Source organism: Durio zibethinus, chromosome 13, assembly GCF_047325235.1.
Source record: "Durio zibethinus cultivar Kanyao isolate XHJ-2024 chromosome 13, ASM4732523v1, whole genome shotgun sequence".
Classification (NCBI taxonomy): Eukaryota; Viridiplantae; Streptophyta; class Magnoliopsida; order Malvales; family Malvaceae; genus Durio; species Durio zibethinus.
The window spans coordinates 8,228,522-8,244,986 of NC_143174.1; the positions used below are offsets into that span (position 1 = coordinate 8,228,522).

Genomic DNA, 16,465 nt, shown 5'->3' on the forward strand with positions numbered 1-16,465 from the left:
CTATTATGTTCATCATTTTTAATATATTTAAATAGATTTAGGTATAAAATAATTATTTTTATTTTATAAAAATTTAAAATATATATAAAAGCTAATAAAAATATATAATTTGGTTTTTTTTTGGTTTTTCACTTCTCGATTTGAAATCCGATTTGAACCTAATATATACATTTAATATCCAAATTTAATTCGAATCGGATAAGAAAAAAACTGAACCGAACCGAACTTCGGGTTTGAATTGGATTTTGGTTTTCTCGGTTTTTTTTCTCACCCCTACTGAAAAAAGTGGGAAGGTAGCAATAAAGGGCACCTGGCTAATTGTTTTAAGTAGTTATTTACCATGAATGTTTTCTCCAATCATATCTACTGTTTACAGTTTGTGGCTGATGTTTATTATGTGTAGGATAACAAGCCACCAACTACTAGAGAACGATGGGTGGGGAAAGTTAACTTTGTTGAGATACGCTCATTCTGGCATGTCTTCAGAAGCTTTGATCGAATGTGGAGTTTTTTCATTCTGTGCTTACAGGTAGCACTTACCTATTTGTGCTTGGTTTTCTAGCTTTTTTTGATATATATTTTTTTGGCATGGCGATGATATTGTCTGATTCTTGTAAGGCTATGATCATTATTGCTTGGAATGGCTCGGGGCAACCAAGTTCCATATTTAGTGGTGATGTGTTCAAGAAAGTACTGAGTGTCTTTATTACTGCTGCTATATTAAAGCTTGGCCAAGGTGAGTGAATCCTGTTAATCTTGCTTCAATGTTTGTCATTATTATTTTAATTATAGCCAACAAAAGCTTTCTTGATTGAGTGGAATGACCTCTTGAACTGGTAGGCAAATCATTATCAAGATAACAAAAAGAAAAGAAAGCATCCTGTTGGTTTCTGAATTCTAAGGCTACTCTGGGGAAATTATTTTCATGTCCTTAGCAGGAAGCATTTTGTTTGCACTAAAACCTTGTTTCTAGACCTCATGTAAGCCTAGTAGTAAATAATTATAGTTGGAAACACTTACTAAGAAGCAGATTTGAGTCAGATTCTTTGGAGGGGCACATATAATTTTCCTTTAATATAGTGAATCATGACTGCAAATAGGTAACAGTTTCCTGGTTGTATTAATAAGTCTCTTTGGTTATATTATTGTTGATAACATATCTTTACTGTACACACTGTTTCTGGCATTTGAAGTAGCTAGCATTGTGTTGTTTACATTGCACCTTGTGAGTTCACCCTTCCCGTTTCTTTCATCATTAATAACAATAAGAGTGGTCTGGATCTGTTATATACTGTTGGCTAATGGATGCCTTCAATTTAAGGTGCCAATTGTAATTGAGATTATGTTTGCCAATTGTAATTGAGATTATGTTTTTACGGTGCCAATTACTAGTAAGACTATTTTTTAAAATGTCTGATATTTTAATCTACATGCTTGTGTATCAGTTAAGTTGGAATTTTTTTTTTCTGCTTGACTCTTTGTTTCTCTATGAGTATACACATATATCTTTAATGCTTAAGTGAACCTGGTAATGAAGCTGTTGCATTTTTGTGAGAAGTGAAAACCTTTTCATATTACTGCATGTAAGCTATGTTGAAGTTTTTACTGATATTTATTTAATGTTTTGTAGCTGTCCTTGATGTAATCCTTAGTTGGAAAGCGCGGCAGAGCATGCCATTTTATGTTAAGTTAAGATACATATTAAAAGTTGTTTCGGCAGCTGCATGGGTGGTTGTTCTACCTGTTACTTATGCTTACACTTGGGAGAATCCTTCAGGGTTTGCGCAAACCATCAAAAGCTGGTTTGGCAATACCTCAAATTCACCTTCCTTGTTTACTTTGGCTGTTGTGATTTACTTGTCACCAAATATGCTAGCTGCAATATTATTTCTTTTTCCTTCTGTTCGTCGAATCCTTGAAAGTTCACACTACAAGATTGTCATGCTTATGATGTGGTGGTCACAGGTTGAGACAACCTTTCTTATATCATTTTCTTCTCCTTACTTGTTTCTCCTCTGATTCACTTATTGCCTTGCCTGAATCTTTCAGCCTCGTCTCTATGTTGGTAGGGGAATGCACGAGAGCACTTTTTCTCTTTTCGAGTAAGAGTTCAATGTTTGTAAGATTGATTGATTGCTTTTGTGGTAACCATTTGAAATATTTGATTTCAATTTTTTTTTTTTTTTTGAATTTTCAGGTATACAATGTTTTGGGTCCTGCTTATCATCACTAAGTTGGCATTTAGTTATTATATTGAGGTGTGCCGTTCATTCATTTCATCCTGAACTGTCCCCCATCCACACACACTATTATACTTTCTCTTTTTTGCACGGTATTAAATCAATCAAAATACTGTTGTGGCCATGCTATTGATACGAAAAGTTGGACTATGATTTAGGTAATGATGAAGCTGGACTTAGGGCACCCTAGAATAATTTCAGTTGGTGTTTCTCTTGTTTTGATTCTTAGAAGATCTTCATTTCCATCTACCTATCTCTGATAAACATGACAAATTTTTATATGCTTTAAGAGACTGAATCAATCCTTATCACTTTGATCTTTCTTGGTCCCAGATAAAACCTTTAGTTGGTCCCACAAAAGCTGTTATGTCTGTTCGGGTAACTCACTTCAGATGGCATGAATTTTTCCCCCAAGGTAATGTACATTAAAATGTGTCATTCTCTTACCTTTCCCATAACAGAAGGTTCATTTCTTGCTTGTTTTTGCAGCAAAGAACAACATTGGCGTTGTGATAGCTCTCTGGGCTCCAATCATTCTTGTATGGCTTATGTCAATAATGATCCATGTTTTTCTGTCATTACTTGACTAGGATAGTTCAAGGTCTAATTGGCATTTTTTTTTTTTTTTGTAGGTCTATTTTATGGATACCCAGATATGGTATGCAATATTCTCCACACTATTTGGAGGTATTTATGGTGCATTTCGACGGCTTGGAGAGGTTTGTTGAGCTTTGCATAACTAATGATTGCAATTGATGTTGTGTTACCTTTTACTTGTATGGTTATTTTCTAAGCATTCAACAAAAATGTCTTTTGATTTTCCTAAGCATTTTCATGAAACATGCACCATAGTGGTGGTTTACCATTTATTTGCTTACTTCACCTGTTTTATGCAGATGATGTAAATCATAGGGCATCTTTTCTATTTTTAAACTTTAACTAATGAAAATTGCCGGTTTCACTTTAAATTGGAGATAGTGAAATCCAATCTTTCTCTGCTTCTCAATAATTATCATAGAATCTCTTAGGAACCTAGATTAGTTTTGTTTTATTTCTTCAGTGTCTGGATGTTTATTATTGCAATCTTTTTGTCTGTAAACTCCAGATTCGAACGTTAGGAATGCTCCGGTCTTGTTTTCAATCATTGCCTGGTGCTTTTAATGCCCGCTTAATTCCAGAGGATAAGAGTGAGAGAAAGAAGAAAGGAGTTCTGGGTTTTTTCTCTCGCAGCTTTGGGCAGGTCCAGCCTCTTTGATATTAAACGCTATAACTTGTGATCTCTCTATGATTTTGTGGTAGAAGAATTACAAAATACACTTGCCATCTAATACTGGTCTATTTTCTCAGCCACCATCTAATAAAGAGAAAGAGGCTGCTAAATTTGCTCAGTTGTGGAACAAAATAATCAGTAGTTTTCGGGAGGAAGATCTTATTAGCAATAAGTATTTTATACTCTCTGCTCTAAGTTATATATAAGTGTTACATTAATCTTATTGTTAATAAGTATTGAGCTTGTTTCATTTTCAGGGAAATGAATCTCTTACTTGTTCCCTATTGGGCTGACCGTGATTTAGAACAAATCCAGTGGCCGCCTTTTCTGCTAGCTAGCAAGGTTTGCTTCAATTTATTTTCTCTGGTGATCTTTATAGTTGAGCATCTCTATTATAACAATGAATCCTTATGTAGATTCCAATAGCATTAGACATGGCCAAGGACAGTGATAGCAGGGATAAAGAGCTGCAAAAGAGAATTGAAGCTGACCGTTACATGTTCTGGGCAATTTGTGAATGCTATGCTTCATTCAAAAGCATTATTAAGTTTTTGGTTGAAGGGCCACGTGAGAAAAAGTAAGCTTCTGTTTAATGTAGAATGTTAGCCAGAGATGTAATTCATATTATTCAATCTGCAATTTTCCTTAGCTGGATTATTATTTGGTGAAGCCTATTGTTGTTTAACATTATTTATATTCATTCTGATGTGTTTCCAGGGTTATAGAGGACATATATTCCAAGGTTGACAAACATATAGAAGATGGTAGTCTAATTGAGACTTACAAAATGAGTGCTCTTCCTAGTTTGTACGACCACATTGTGAAGTTGATCAAATTTTTGGTAATATTCAAAAACTTAGCTTGGTTTAAGAAGATTTTCATACCTATTGCATTTGGGTGTTATGGAAGTCCTAAAATAACCTGCTGGATTTTTGCAGTTGGAAAATAAGAAGGAAGAAAGGGGTCAGGTTGTACTTTGTTTCCAGGACATGCTGGAGATTGTGACAAAGGACATAATGACGGAGGATGAAATCTCCAGGTTTGGCATCTTCACGACTGTTTCCTCAAATGCATATTTGATCAAGTGCCATAACTTACTCCTATTTTTTTTTTTCTTTTTACTCTAAAAGTTTGGTGGATTCCATACATGGAGGATCTGGGCATGATGGGATGACCCTACTTTATCCACATGATCAATTATTTGATCAAATAAAATTAGATCATTTATTTGCATCTTCTGGAGCTATCAAATTTCCTGTAACTCCTATCACAGAAGCATGGAGAGAAAAGGTGAGCTCATTGTTTCAAGATTAAAGCTTAAAGAACTCTCTAGATAAGTCTATTAATTGTTTCTATTATGTGTTTTCCCTAATTATTTTGCAGATCAACCGGCTTTATCTATTACTTACCACAAAGGAATCTGCAATGGATGTACCATCTAATTTAGAAGCTAGGAGGCGGATTTCTTTCTTCTCAAATTCTTTGTTTATGGACATGCCTGCTGCACCTAAAGTTCGCAATATGCTTTCATTCTCGTAAGCTTTCTTCCAGATTCTTTTTTTTTCCAATAGTATTTTTTATTCGTATATTTCAATGAGTTTAAAGTAAAGAATATATCATAATGATGATTGAGTGGGAAATTGGGAGAGCATCTTTGTACTATTTTGACGTAATTGTTGATATATAAAATATAGTACTATATTGCGACAAAGCTGTTTGTTTTGTTTGTCCAATAGTCTAAAATCTCCAATTTATTTGTCTTTGGAAGGTTCTATAGCAATAAACAGATCAATAAACTTTGGAAAAAGGAGACACTTTTTCAATGTTCCTTGATTTTGAAAAAACAAATACCAGTAAATTCAAACAAATTGGGCATGCCAGCTATCATGTAGGGATGTTCATTCGGTCGGTTCGGTTAATTTCAAATTGAATTATCTAAAACCAAATTCATTGAATTATATATATTTTTTATTTTCATTAACTAAATCTGACTGAAATTGTTAATTTCGAAAATTAACTGACTGAATTAAAGTCGATTGGTTCGGTTAATTTTCGATTAACCGAATTATATTAATTTTTCGATAAGGGGTTAAGAAAAAAGTCATTCAACTAGCAACTAAATGGGGGGAAGCAATCTTGACTGCATCAGCAACAAGCAGCCACTGTTTTCTTCTAATTAGCTAAAGGCATGTTCTAGTAAACAATAGCTTTCAAAGTGAGTTGAATTTCATGCATACAAAGATGAAATTTATGCATACAAGCAACGTAAAAAGGTAACCTCCAAAATGGGCAGTATGAAACGACAAGCTCAAGGGTGATTGAGCAAAGGTTCGAATTAAGTTTTGCTATTCTTGCATGTTTTCTAGTTTTTGGTGTTGGGTATTGTTGTGCAGAGGATTGGAGTTGAACCCAATTTTGATACATGACTCTTGAGAGAATGATTTGAGAGAAGTGAGGGTGGATTCAGGCTTGTGTGTATGTGGAAAGGGAGGGAGGAAGAAGCAGCAGAGAAAGAAATGAGTTGACTGGTGAGGCAGAAATGAAATTAGGGATTTAGGGCAGGAATGAAACGGGGTGTTTCACTATATGATATTTTGGTTAACTGTTTGAAAGATGAAATTCGCCCAAAATTATTTTTGACAAACAAATTAATTTGGTGGTTGACTAATTGACCAAATTAAATCAGTTCGGCTGGTTAATTCTGTTAAAACTGAATTTTGAACACCCCTGATCATAATCATAGCACTAACATCGCCTCACAAATGCAATGCACTAACCTCTGAGCTAAGTGGGCTCAATATTTTGCAAACTCTTAGGATCTCCATTATTAGCTATAATAGCTATTTATTTTAATTATGAGTTGACATGAATTTGTTAAGAGAATTAAATTACAATTTATAAACCTAAAGCTCTACCCCTATCTGTCATTCCATGGAATGAAAGGTCTTTTGGTGTATGATATTTTGTTTTGATATCTGGTCTTCTTGTAAAGGAAGTGTGTGGATGACTTATATCTAGTTTTTTAATATTTTTCTTTTTATTTCGTTTCCCCGTTTCTTCTATTCATACTTGTTTTACTGCTTCTATACACTAAATGTTCTACAACTAGCTTTTATGGATATTAATTATACAAAAAGATCAATTGAATAAATGAAGTAAAACTGTGGAAAAGCTGATTATATAGAAAACTATACAAATTCTTAATTTTAAGGATACAAATATATAGAGATTATAATCAGCTGTAACTAAGTGTTTTCCTACACTCCACCTAAAGTTGGTGAATAGGTGTTTTCCATTCTCAGCTTGTAAATAATTTCCTGAAACGTTGCACTGTTGAGATCTTTAGTTAACACTTTTGTAAGTTTACCCTTGGTTGATACATAAAGTGTGCAAATCAACCCACTGTCTAGTTTCTTCTTCATGAAGTGCCGGTCTACTTCAATGTGTTTTGTTATGTCATGTTGCGCAGGATTGTGTGCAATGCTTATTACAAACTTGTTATCACAGTAGAGTCTCATTGGTTCATCCCACTTGATCATCAAGTCTTCCAGGATAATCTTTAACTATGGTAGTTCACAAATTCCTTGAGCCATTTCTTTAAACTCCGCTTCAACACTTGATTTTGCCACCGCATTCTGTTTTTTACTCCTCCAAGTTACAAGATTATCACCTAGGAAAGTGCAGTAGCCTGAGGTAGATCTTCTATCAATTATCGAACCTGCATAATCAACATCTGGATATGCTTCTAGTACCAGCTTCGAATTTCTTTTGAACAAGATAGCTCTCCTAGGATTGGCCTTCAAATAGTGTAGTATACGGTAGACAGCCTGTAGGTGCACTTCTTTAGGACTATGCATAAATTGACTTATCACATTGATAACGTATGCTTTGTCAGGTTTAGCATGTGAGAGATAAATGAGTCTTTCAACTAATCTTTGATACATCTCTCTATCTACAGGAGCATCTTCATTATCTTCTCCAAGATTATGATTAGGATCTATAAGGGTACTTGTAGGTTTACATGCAAGCTTCCTAATTTCCTTCAAAAGATCCATCACATATTTTTGTTGTGAGATGAAGCTACCATGCCGTGAGTGAGCTACTTCAATTCCTAGGAAGTACTTCAATCTCCTTAGCTCTTTTATCTCAAATTCTCTAGCCAAACATTATTTGAGAGATTCTCCCTCTTTTTCATCGTCTCTAGTTACAATTATATCATCGACATATAATAACAAAACTGACTCTCCCTAAATCTACGTGCTTGATAAATAGTGTGTGATACCTTTGACTCTGCTTATATCTCATTGTTAGCATCACTTTGGCAAATCTCTCGAATTAGGCCCTAAGAGATTGTTTAAGGCTATATAAAGCCTTTTTCAGCTTGCATTCTTTGTTTGCTTCTAGATGACCTCCAAATCTTGGTGGTACCTTTATAGATATTTCCTCTTCCAAATCACCATGTAGAAAAGCCTTTTTTGCATCAAATTATTGGAGTTGCCAATTGCAATTTGCAGCCAAGGACAACAAAATCCTAACTGGATTCATCTTGGCAACTGGAGCAAAAGTTTCTTGATAATCCATTCCATAAGTTTGATTGTAGCCTTTAGCCACCCACCTGACCTAATACCTTTCAATATTACCATCTGCCTATTTTATAGTGAAAACTCATTTACACCTAATTAGATTTTTTCTTTTAGGCAACTCTATCAGTTCCCATGTCTTATTTTTCTCTAAGGCGTCCTATGGAAAAACTAAAATTAAACTATCTGAAAATTAAGAGTAAAATTGAATTTATATTGAAAAACTGCTCTTAAGAATTATACAAGTACCATAAGTTTATATACAACTAACTAGAGGGTAAACTAGGAAACTAAATCTTTCTAAAACTGATCCTATAATTGAAGGATTGTCTATCCTAATTTTCTATCTTTAATTCTAGGGATATAAATACTTAATTTTAGGGATAGAAATATAAATATACAGATTACGAGATTACAACTGGCTGTAAATAAGTGTTTTCCCACATTCTTCCTTAAGCTGGTGAATAGGTGTTTTCCATTCCCAACTTGAAAATAATTTCCTGAAATGTTGTACTGATGAGACTTTTAGTCAACACATCTGCAAGTTGACCCTTGGTTGATACACATGGTGGACAAATCAACCCATTGTCTAGTTTCTCCTTTATGAAGTGTCAGCTATTTCAATGTGTTGAGTAAAAAATGGGTTTACATACGAGCTTCTCAGTGTCCAAGCTAATGTTAAAGAGAAAACAGGTTTAGACTCAAAAGAATTAATGGGTGAAAATGCTGAGGAGGAGGACAAGTCAAGCAAAAAGAAATCTTTATCCTTATCTTCCATGAATGAAGTCTCCCTTTGAAGATAAGGTTGAATAAAAAATGGTTTATTTTCTTCAAAAGTGACATCTGCCATAACATTTTTTGGTAGGAGGATGATAGCACTTATACCCTTTATGAGTTGATGAATACCCACAAAAATATGCCTAACTGCTCTAGGATCCAACTTCCCCCTATTATGATTGTGAATGTGAATACCCTAGGTGTGAGGTTGTTTGTGGTATTAGAGTGGGGATAGAATTGTGAAAGTAGTTCCATAGGAGTTTTAAATACCAAAACCGTTAAAGGTAACCTATTTATAATGTGTGTGGCAGTTAGAATACCTTTCTCCCAATAGGATTTTGGTACATTTGCTTGAAAAAGTAAGGCTTGGGTTGTAATAGTAAATGGCTGTTTTTCCTTTCTGCCACTCCATTTTGCTGTGGAGTATTAACACAAGATGGCTCATGGATAATCCCTTCTTTTTGGAAATAGGTAGATAGACTCTGATTGAAATAATCTCTTGCATTATCAAACCTAAATTTCTTGATTTTCACTCTAAATGGATTTTGGATCATGTTTTGGAAGCTTAAAAACACACTATTCACATTTGATTTGGATTTAAGTAAAAAATCCAAGAGAACCTGATATAATCATTTATGAATGAAACCAATCACCTTGCATCGAAAATATTAGGAATTGTAGAAGGACCCTAAATTTCACTATGAATCAAGTAAAAAGGAGTAGAACTTGTTTCATTACTAATTGGAAAAGACACGTTTATACTTTGCAAGTTTACAAACATCACAATGAAAGTTTTCAACAGTTAATCCTTTAAACAAAGAAAGAAACATATTTTTCAAAGTTCTTGAAGAAGTATTTCCAAGATGAAAATGATAAAGCTAGATTTTGTCTTTATAGGGATATTTTTCAAAATAAAATGATAAAGGTAAACTATTGATATTACTTGCGTTGTTGGATGTCTCAAGATGGTATGGTCCATCCTTTTCCTTAGCAAGTTCAATCCTTTTCTTGAACCCTAGTCCTGAAATTCACAATAGGAAGGATAAAAGTTCACATTGTAGTTCATGTTTTTAGTAAGTTTTTTTATAGATATCAGATTAATAGACAATTTAGGAACATGGAGAACATTTTTAAGAACAAATGAGTGATTAATTTGAACATCTCTTAATCATGCTATTGAAGTAAGTGAACCATCTGCAACAACAATTTTCTTATTACCAGGACACAGGGTATATGTGCTAAACTTCCGTGAAGAATGTGTCATGTGCTTTGTGGCTCCTTTGTCAATGACCCAAAAACTCTTAATAGACTTATCCAACACGTTTAATCCATTAGAATTAGAGACTTTACTTGAACTAGAGACCTTACTTGAGTGTGCCAAGGAACATACACCAGTAGTCTTTTCAAGAGTTCCCTATAGACTTCTCAATTTCTCAATCTCTTCTTAGTCCAACATTCCTTGGTCCTGAGACTTCTCCTAGTTTGACTCCATTGCAGTCATGTGAGCTTGCCCTTGATTTCTTAGTTGTCTTCCTTTATAACCCCATTCTTTGCTTGAAGTTGAAGGTTTTCGATTTAGTTTCCAACAACAATCTTTGGTGTGCCTTGGCTTCTTGCAATAGGTGCACCAAAGATTGTCACAACTTGAGGATTTAGCCAAATCACCTTTCCCTTTCTCACTGATTGTTAATTGTTTCAAATTTTGGTTCTTCCCACCATTAGACACCATAGTAGATCCTTCTACATGCAGATTGTCAAGCATCACTCCTTTTCTGCTCTTTTCTGCTCTAACCATGGAGATCACTTCATTTAAAGAAAGCAAGATCTTCTTTTCCCAAAATTTGGACTTTGACGTTATCAAACTCAACATCAAGTCCAGCAAGAAAATCATAGACTCAATCTTTTTCAATAAATTTCTTCAAAGTTGCTGCATCTTCACTGCACTTCATTTCTATGCACCGGTAGTGGTCTATCTTTTGTCAAAGATTTTTTAGAAGAATAACATACTCTATGATTGACTTATTCCCTTGTTTGAGAGTTGTAGTCTTGATCTTTATCTCCTAGACTTGAGCAACATCCCTAACTTTGGAGTTAGGTTGCAGAATTGATTCCCAAATGTCTTTCGCTGTGGACAAAAACGTGCAAGCGTCACTAATATCCGGTGTCATAGAATTCCACAATCATGACATAACCATGGAATCCTCTTCATCCCAAGCCTCAAAATTTGGATATCCTCTCTCAAGACCAGTACCAAGAAGATGGCTCAATTTTCCTTTCCCTTTTAGAAAGGTTTGAACCATTTGAGATCACTTCCAAGTAGTTCTTTCAATTCAATCTATATGCAGCTTGGATATTTTGTAGTTCTCTTGTGGTTTGACCAGCTCTCACTTCCTCAAATCGGGTAGTAGTGGCAAATTCTGCTATCTCTAATATAGTTATCTTTCTCAGGACTGAAACAAGTCTTAATAGTAAAGGCTTAACCTAAGACGATTCTAGGCAATGAAGGTCAAAAAGGGGGAAAAAAAAGATTATTGGCTATGAAGTCCTGAAATAGAATTCAGTAATGAAGACTGAAAAAATTTTCTTTCTAAGAAGAGCCTAAAGTTTTGATACCATGTGGAAAACTAAGTATATAGAAAACTTCTCTATAGAATTATACAAGCACCATAGGTTTATATACAGCTAATTAGAGGCTAAACTATGAAACTAAATCTTCCTAAATCTGATCCCTATAATTAAGGGATTGTCTATCCTAATTTTTTGTCCTGAATTCTTGGGATACAAATATATACAGATTACAACCAGCTGTAATTAAGTGTTTTTCCACAAAAATTATATGTGGCTTTACTTGCAAAGTTTCTATGCCTTTTCCCACTACTAGGGTTGGCTATGTGGATCACATTTCGTTACTATACCCTGAGACTATTCTAAGTAGGCTTAGTAAAATGAGGGCCTTCCTTATAGTTCCTCTACATTTTCTCTTTTTCTTCTTCGATATCCTTTATAAAACTGAATCTCCTCATCATGGCATTTGTTTATCACCTCTTTACATTTCCAAACTGCCTTAAATGATGTAATTGCAGGAAAAATTAAATTATCTAACATAATGAAATGTTTGAACAAACTAATTGACTTAATTCTTTTTCCTTCATTTTGGTCATGATTATGAAGTTGTTTGAAAATTATTTTCCCTTCTTTTAAGATCATTAGCTTGAAGTAAATTCCTAATTGACATCGTAAGTTGCTGTTGCCTGTAATTGCTGAACCTCTAGTTAAATGCTCCTAAATGAGTTATAATTCCCTATCTATCTGGTAAAATTTCGATGAATTCTGTAGAGTGTTTTGAATATCATTAGTTTTCTTTTTGCTTGATATTATCAATTTTGTTTCTAATGCATGTTGCTAAAATGATCAAACTTGTTTTTTGTAGTGTTTTGACTCCTTACTACACAGAGGAAGTTCTCTTCTCCTTGAAAGAATTGGAAGAGCCAAATGAAGATGGTGTTTCTATTCTGTTTTACTTGCAAAAAATCTTTCCAGGTTTACACTCACTTGTACACTGGAAATGTTAATCTTTGCACAGTTCTTACATTTATGGCTAATTGTCGATTAATAATGTCCAGATGAATGGAATAACTTTCTTGAACGGGTGAAACGAAGCAGTGAAGAAGAACTTAGAGAAACTCCTGAGTTGGAAGAACAACTTCGCTTGTGGGCATCATATAGGGGTCAAACTTTAACGAGAACAGGTTCTCTTTGTGTGTGTTTGTGTGTGCATGGGTGTGTGCTCTTGCTTGGGCACCTGTGGGTGTGTGTGTGTGTGTTTGCAAATTGGTTTCCATTTTTCTATAGACTAATAGATCATTGTAAATGCCAGTTAGAGGTATGATGTACTATCGAGAAGCATTGGAGCTTCAGGCTTTCCTTGATATGGCCAAACATGAAGGTATATGTTTCTGCTTGCTGCAAAATTCTAGTATAATTGTTTGCATGCTGCTAATCACCGATTACTCTTGCACCCTCATTACTAATTTTTCTGATTTATGAATTATTGGGGGATTTGAGATTGTTCAAACTCACTTGGTTTTAATTTCAACCTGCTTAGATTTGATGGAAGGCTACAAGGCCATAGAATTAAATACAGAGGATGACAAAGAGGACAGATCGCTGAAGGTGCAGTGTGAAGCAGTGGCTGATATGAAATTTACATATGTAGTTTCTTGTCAACAATATGGTGTTCAGAAGCGCTCTGGTGAGCAGCGTGCACAGGACATTCTGAGGCTTTTGACAAAGTAAGCATGCTAATTTTCTTTAGTAAGTGAAGATTTCAGTTTACTTTTAACTAGTGGACATAAGAGGATATATCTTTTACTGGCAGATACCCATCACTTCGAGTAGCATACATTGATGAAGTTGAACAACTCAATGAGGATAGATTGAAGAAGCTTAATGGCAAGGTTAATTATTTTTCTGTTCTGGTGAGGGCTGTGCCAAAGTCCAGCGATTCTTCAGGGCCAGTGCAAAATCTAGACCAGGTAATGTATGATCTGGTTTCAAGATTATATGTTTCTAGCTATTTAGATGTTTGTGTATTTAATGCCATGTGTTTTTCAAATTGGTATTATCTCCCCATAGTTAAATGTAGGGTCTGTTGCAATCTTGTATTGAAGGTTGGGCAGCCAATCCACCTGTTGGCAATTGGGTTTGGGTTGGATGTCTCTTTATGGGATCAAAGCTTAGGTTATTTTTTTGCCTCTTATTTGATGTCCACGTGGTAACGTTATTTGCATCTGTTGTTAGGTTGTGCTGTGGCGTTATCCCATATCATTTGTGTTTGGGGTTGTTGTTACTTATTTTTTCAAGTGGCACTCTCCATCTATTTATCAATTAGTCTTTAGATGGATGCCTAACACTAGCAAAGCAGCATAGTACTTTTTTTTTTTTTTATGAAAAGCTGGTTGTAGGTCTGAAATGAATAATAACCAGCTGTTCTTTTGCACTTCTTTATTCTTGAAAGATAATTTAAATAATCATCCTTTTTATTTTTGATATAATGATTCTATACTCTTCTCTATTCACATTCAGAATAGTTGAAAGTGATCACTGATCCAAGATCACAACAATTTGAGGATGCTTCCTACCTGTAGACATATATGTATTTTTTACTTTAATTCTTATTATGATTCAATACTTATTTGTTTCATTTGCAGCAAAGTTATGCTGTTTTTTGTTCTCTACAAATGCTAAATGCTCTTCTCTTCTTGCCCATAGGTCATCTATTTAGCTTTGGGCAAATGACTGAACTTACTTTGCTGACATATGTGTTTCATATTGCCAATAAAATGAAATCAAAATTTCTTTGTAAATATTCTTGTGCAGTTGGCCCTCCAGATGTTTATATTTATTTTGACATATGGCAATCAAAGTATAAATTGAGAACCCATTTCTACATTATCTTAGTAGGTACCCTTTGACAAGCCCCTAAAAGGATCAATGACCAACTTTGAAAGAAATGCAGTGTTGGCATTTAAACTACATTTGCCTATGTTTCCTTGGTTTTTCAAATATTGATTAGATGCACAGAGTGGTATATATTTTTAATATGCCCGTCCTCATAGTGTTCTCTGTTTGTTTTTCCTCAGTTACATTTCTTTTGAATCTCCAAAGATAAAATGTCATAACGGTGGGTAAAAAGAAAAGCTTTAAACGATTGGGCATGTGTTTTGCTTCCAATTCACATTTTATTCTTGAACTCTCATGTTGGATATTCAAAATTTCTACATTCAATGCTTGAAATCCCTTTGATTGTTCCACATTTTGTTGTTTAAATATTCACTTTCAATTTGCATATATGTCACTCTCTATTTCAGCATCCTAAAGTTCTTCCTTTTTATTGTGATTATTTCCATAAACAGGAAATTTATCGGATAAAACTTCCAGGACCTCCTAACTTGGGTGAAGGGAAACCTGAAAACCAAAACCATGCCATTATCTTCACACGAGGAGAAGGCTTGCAAACAATAGATATGAACCAGGTATGATAGTTATGTTTTTAGTAAACATCATTGTTCTTGACATTTTGCCAATTATTATTATTATTATTATTGTTGTTGTTGTTGTTGGTCACTTGCATAGGATAATTACCTTTTCTTTTCTTTTTCTTTTTGAATGAATTGCATAGATAAATTACCTGACTTTTTTTTAATTGATTGTCTAGGATAATTTACCTTTTCTTTTTTTGAATGACTTGCATAAGATAATTACCTTTTTTTTTTCTTTTGAATGGTTTACATAGGATAATTACCTTTCTTTTTTCTGAATGAATCACATAGGATAATTATATGGAAGAGGCCTTGAAAATGAGGAATTTATTGCAAGAATTCCTCAAAAAGCATGATGGTGTAAGATATCCGACAATACTTGGGCTTAGAGAGCACATATTTACAGGAAGGTGTGGTGGCAGTCTGCTTTTTCTAAGTTAGTTACTATTTTCTTGTCTTGTTTTGTGATGTTTGATACTTCTACTGTCCGGTGCAGTGTCTCTTCTCTTGCGTGGTTCATGTCAAATCAGGAGACTAGTTTTGTTACCATTGGTCAGAGACTGTTAGCCAACCCTCTCAAGTAAGTTGTTATTGCTTCAAATCTTTTTCAGAGATTTATGATATTTTTCTATTTATTTATTGGGTGAATCTTGGGATTTTACTTCCTAATGGAGGATAAATATTCAGGAATTCTTAGATCTCTTTGTTTCCTTTTGTAATACATGATCAATTTACCTTCCCCACCCCCTTATTCTAGAAGAGAACTAAAAAGGACTTATTTGAGCTACTGTGTATTGTTTCTAAGTGGGATGTTTGACAAGGTATTAAAGCCCTCCTTGTTTGTTGCTCTGCTTTATTTTTGTTATGTGTTGTTTGTTTTCTATATTTATGTCCACATTGGAAACCCATTTATTTGAGTCTTTAGTGTTGAGACCAGAGAGGAGAGGTGTTAAATGGTGTTATCCGACATTGATCAAGTTTGAAAGTTCATTGTTTGGGCCACTTCACTTATTATTAGATGGTTTTAGGATAGATGTTAACAATGAAGCGAGAACAATCCTTCAAATGGAGGTTTTAGGGTAGCACAAATGCATTCTAATTCTGATGCTCAAATTGCATGCACTATTAGTTAAGAGTCATTTGTAATCATTATTGTTATTTCTTAATGGTTTGAGCTTAATAGGAACACCACCCATAAGTTGTGCATTCCCCTTTTGGGCAAACCCATAAATTGAACTAAGTTTGGAAGATTATTTTTTAATATAATTAAATCTTGGTTGTGTAACAGCCACTAATTTTGAGAAGATGCAATTGCTATACCATTACCCTCTTGAGAAGATTCTATTTAATTGGCACTCATGTTAAGTAAGGGAGACGAAGACCAAAGAGGACATAGAATAGACTACAGTAGTGCGACATGAACCAAAATATAAGCATTTTTGTGAAAAAATTAAATATAAAGTGGGTTGAACATGTAAAGAATTTGTCTATAAATACCCTTATGAGAGATGTTGATTTAATGGAGGATACCCTTGTCAAGAGAGAGGAAGACCAAAG

At 34.3% G+C, this 16,465-nt stretch overlaps 1 protein-coding gene across 9 annotated transcripts in view; it reads left to right on the forward strand.

The window, feature by feature from the left end:
* LOC111302774 (callose synthase 3-like) overlaps positions 1-16,465 on the forward strand; it is a 36,142-nt gene that overhangs the window by 15,147 nt on the left and 4,530 nt on the right. For all 9 annotated transcript variants that reach the window (XM_089742841.1, XM_089742840.1, XM_089742837.1 and 6 more), the window contains 24 exons: positions 404-529; positions 619-736; positions 1,631-1,965; positions 2,050-2,102; positions 2,198-2,258; positions 2,574-2,655; positions 2,730-2,779; positions 2,873-2,959; positions 3,346-3,480; positions 3,588-3,682; positions 3,768-3,852; positions 3,927-4,087; positions 4,228-4,351; positions 4,449-4,549; positions 4,641-4,800; positions 4,894-5,045; positions 12,298-12,407; positions 12,491-12,616; positions 12,745-12,813; positions 12,973-13,159; positions 13,246-13,402; positions 14,783-14,902; positions 15,200-15,318; positions 15,405-15,488. In XM_089742841.1, coding sequence (XP_089598967.1) covers positions 404-529; positions 619-736; positions 1,631-1,965; positions 2,050-2,102; positions 2,198-2,258; positions 2,574-2,655; positions 2,730-2,779; positions 2,873-2,959; positions 3,346-3,480; positions 3,588-3,682; positions 3,768-3,852; positions 3,927-4,087; positions 4,228-4,351; positions 4,449-4,549; positions 4,641-4,800; positions 4,894-5,045; positions 12,298-12,407; positions 12,491-12,616; positions 12,745-12,813; positions 12,973-13,159; positions 13,246-13,402; positions 14,783-14,902; positions 15,200-15,318; positions 15,405-15,488 — 2,897 coding nt within the window. The remainder of the gene's footprint in view (positions 1-403; positions 530-618; positions 737-1,630; positions 1,966-2,049; positions 2,103-2,197; positions 2,259-2,573; positions 2,656-2,729; positions 2,780-2,872; positions 2,960-3,345; positions 3,481-3,587; positions 3,683-3,767; positions 3,853-3,926; positions 4,088-4,227; positions 4,352-4,448; positions 4,550-4,640; positions 4,801-4,893; positions 5,046-12,297; positions 12,408-12,490; positions 12,617-12,744; positions 12,814-12,972; positions 13,160-13,245; positions 13,403-14,782; positions 14,903-15,199; positions 15,319-15,404; positions 15,489-16,465) is intronic.